The sequence below is a fragment of the Nicotiana tomentosiformis genome, chromosome 6, assembly GCF_000390325.3.
Source record: "Nicotiana tomentosiformis chromosome 6, ASM39032v3, whole genome shotgun sequence".
Taxonomy (NCBI): domain Eukaryota; kingdom Viridiplantae; phylum Streptophyta; class Magnoliopsida; order Solanales; family Solanaceae; genus Nicotiana; species Nicotiana tomentosiformis.
In genome coordinates, this window is record NC_090817.1 from 140,321,596 (window position 1) to 140,322,911 (window position 1,316).

At 38.9% G+C, this 1,316-nt stretch overlaps 1 protein-coding gene across 1 annotated transcript; it reads left to right on the forward strand.

The window, feature by feature from the left end:
• The first annotated feature begins 321 nt into the window (after positions 1–321).
• Positions 322–735, forward strand: LOC138894852 (uncharacterized). Its single transcript, XM_070179582.1, has one exon. It carries the CDS (start codon positions 322–324, stop codon positions 733–735), a length of 414 nt encoding a protein of 137 aa, XP_070035683.1.
• The last annotated feature ends 581 nt before the right edge of the window (positions 736–1,316 follow it).

The window sequence follows — 1,316 nt, forward strand, 5'->3', positions numbered from 1 at the left end:
TTTAGCACTATAAGAGTGCAACATTGTATTGAAGGAGAGATCAGAAGAATACAATTCCAATTTCTCTTCTTCTTCATTTCATCTCTCTGTTCTCTCAGCTAAGAATCTAACATGGTATCAGAGAGGGCATCGTAATTCGATCGATTTTCGGCGATACTCAAGCTTTCTGAGCTCAATTTCTTAACAGCTATGGCGGATGGTGAAGTCAGTTCACTGGATCATAATCATCCACTATTTTTTCAAGCTTCAGATGCTCCGTGACTAGTCTTAATCCCGCTCAAACTCACAGGCTCAGAAAATTATGCGATGTGGAGTAGAGCGATGAAATTGGCACTCCGGGGAATGAGCAAGTTGGGATTTGTGGATGGATCCCGTGTAAAAGGTATGCACAAAGGTGAATTGGTAGAGAAATGGGAAAAATATAATATGATTGTTCTCTCATGGACTGGTAGTACTGTTTCTAATGAATTAATGCCTAGCATTGTATATGCATCAAATGCAAAGAAAGTGTGGGCTGATTTTCAGGAGAGATTTGATGGATCAAATCTAACGAGGATTTATCACCTCTGGACTGCTATTGCAACTTTGAGACAGGGGACTGACTCAGTTAATAGCTACTATTCTAAGATGAAGGATATGTGGGATGAATTAGATATAATTGCACCTTTGGACTCATGTGATTGTGAAGAATCTAGGCCATCTGTGGAGCTGTTGAAGAACATACGTCTATTGTAGTTTCTCATGGGGTTGAATGAAAGTTATGATAATATTAGGAGTAATGTTTAGCTAAGAGGCATGTAATCACCGTGAACGAAGCTTATGCAATAGTCACACAAGAGGAAAGCCAAAGGACCTTGGAGGCCACAGACACATTGAAGGATCCACTCTCAATGATGGCAGGAAAGAGTCATGAATTCAGACCTAAAAGGCCAGGTTTAGTTTGTGATTACTGTGATTATAAAGGACACCTCAAGAAAAATTGTTATAAGATAGTAAGGAATCCACCAGATTTCAAAAGCAAGAAGAAAGGTCAAAGCATAGGAGGAAAGACCTATGTAAACAATGCAACCACCAGTGAGATAAAGCAGGAGGTTATGATGCCAACTCAAGGAAATTTCTTTACTGAGGATCAATATAAACAATTGGTAAATTTGTTGCAGAAAACCACCACAAGTGATTGTTCCACAAACACTGCAGGTATTATTGCTTTAATAGCAAATGTAGCTGCTACTGATCATGTTTGGATAGTGGACTCAGGTGCAACTCATCATGTGACACATCACAAGAATGTTTAAAGTAATAATCAAATCCAGATG

What these genes read in the sequence shown, in the direction of transcription:
- LOC138894852 (XM_070179582.1), top strand. Translation starts at nt 322, where the DNA reads ATGAAATTGGCACTCCGGGGAATGAGCAAGTTGGGATTTGTGGATGGA.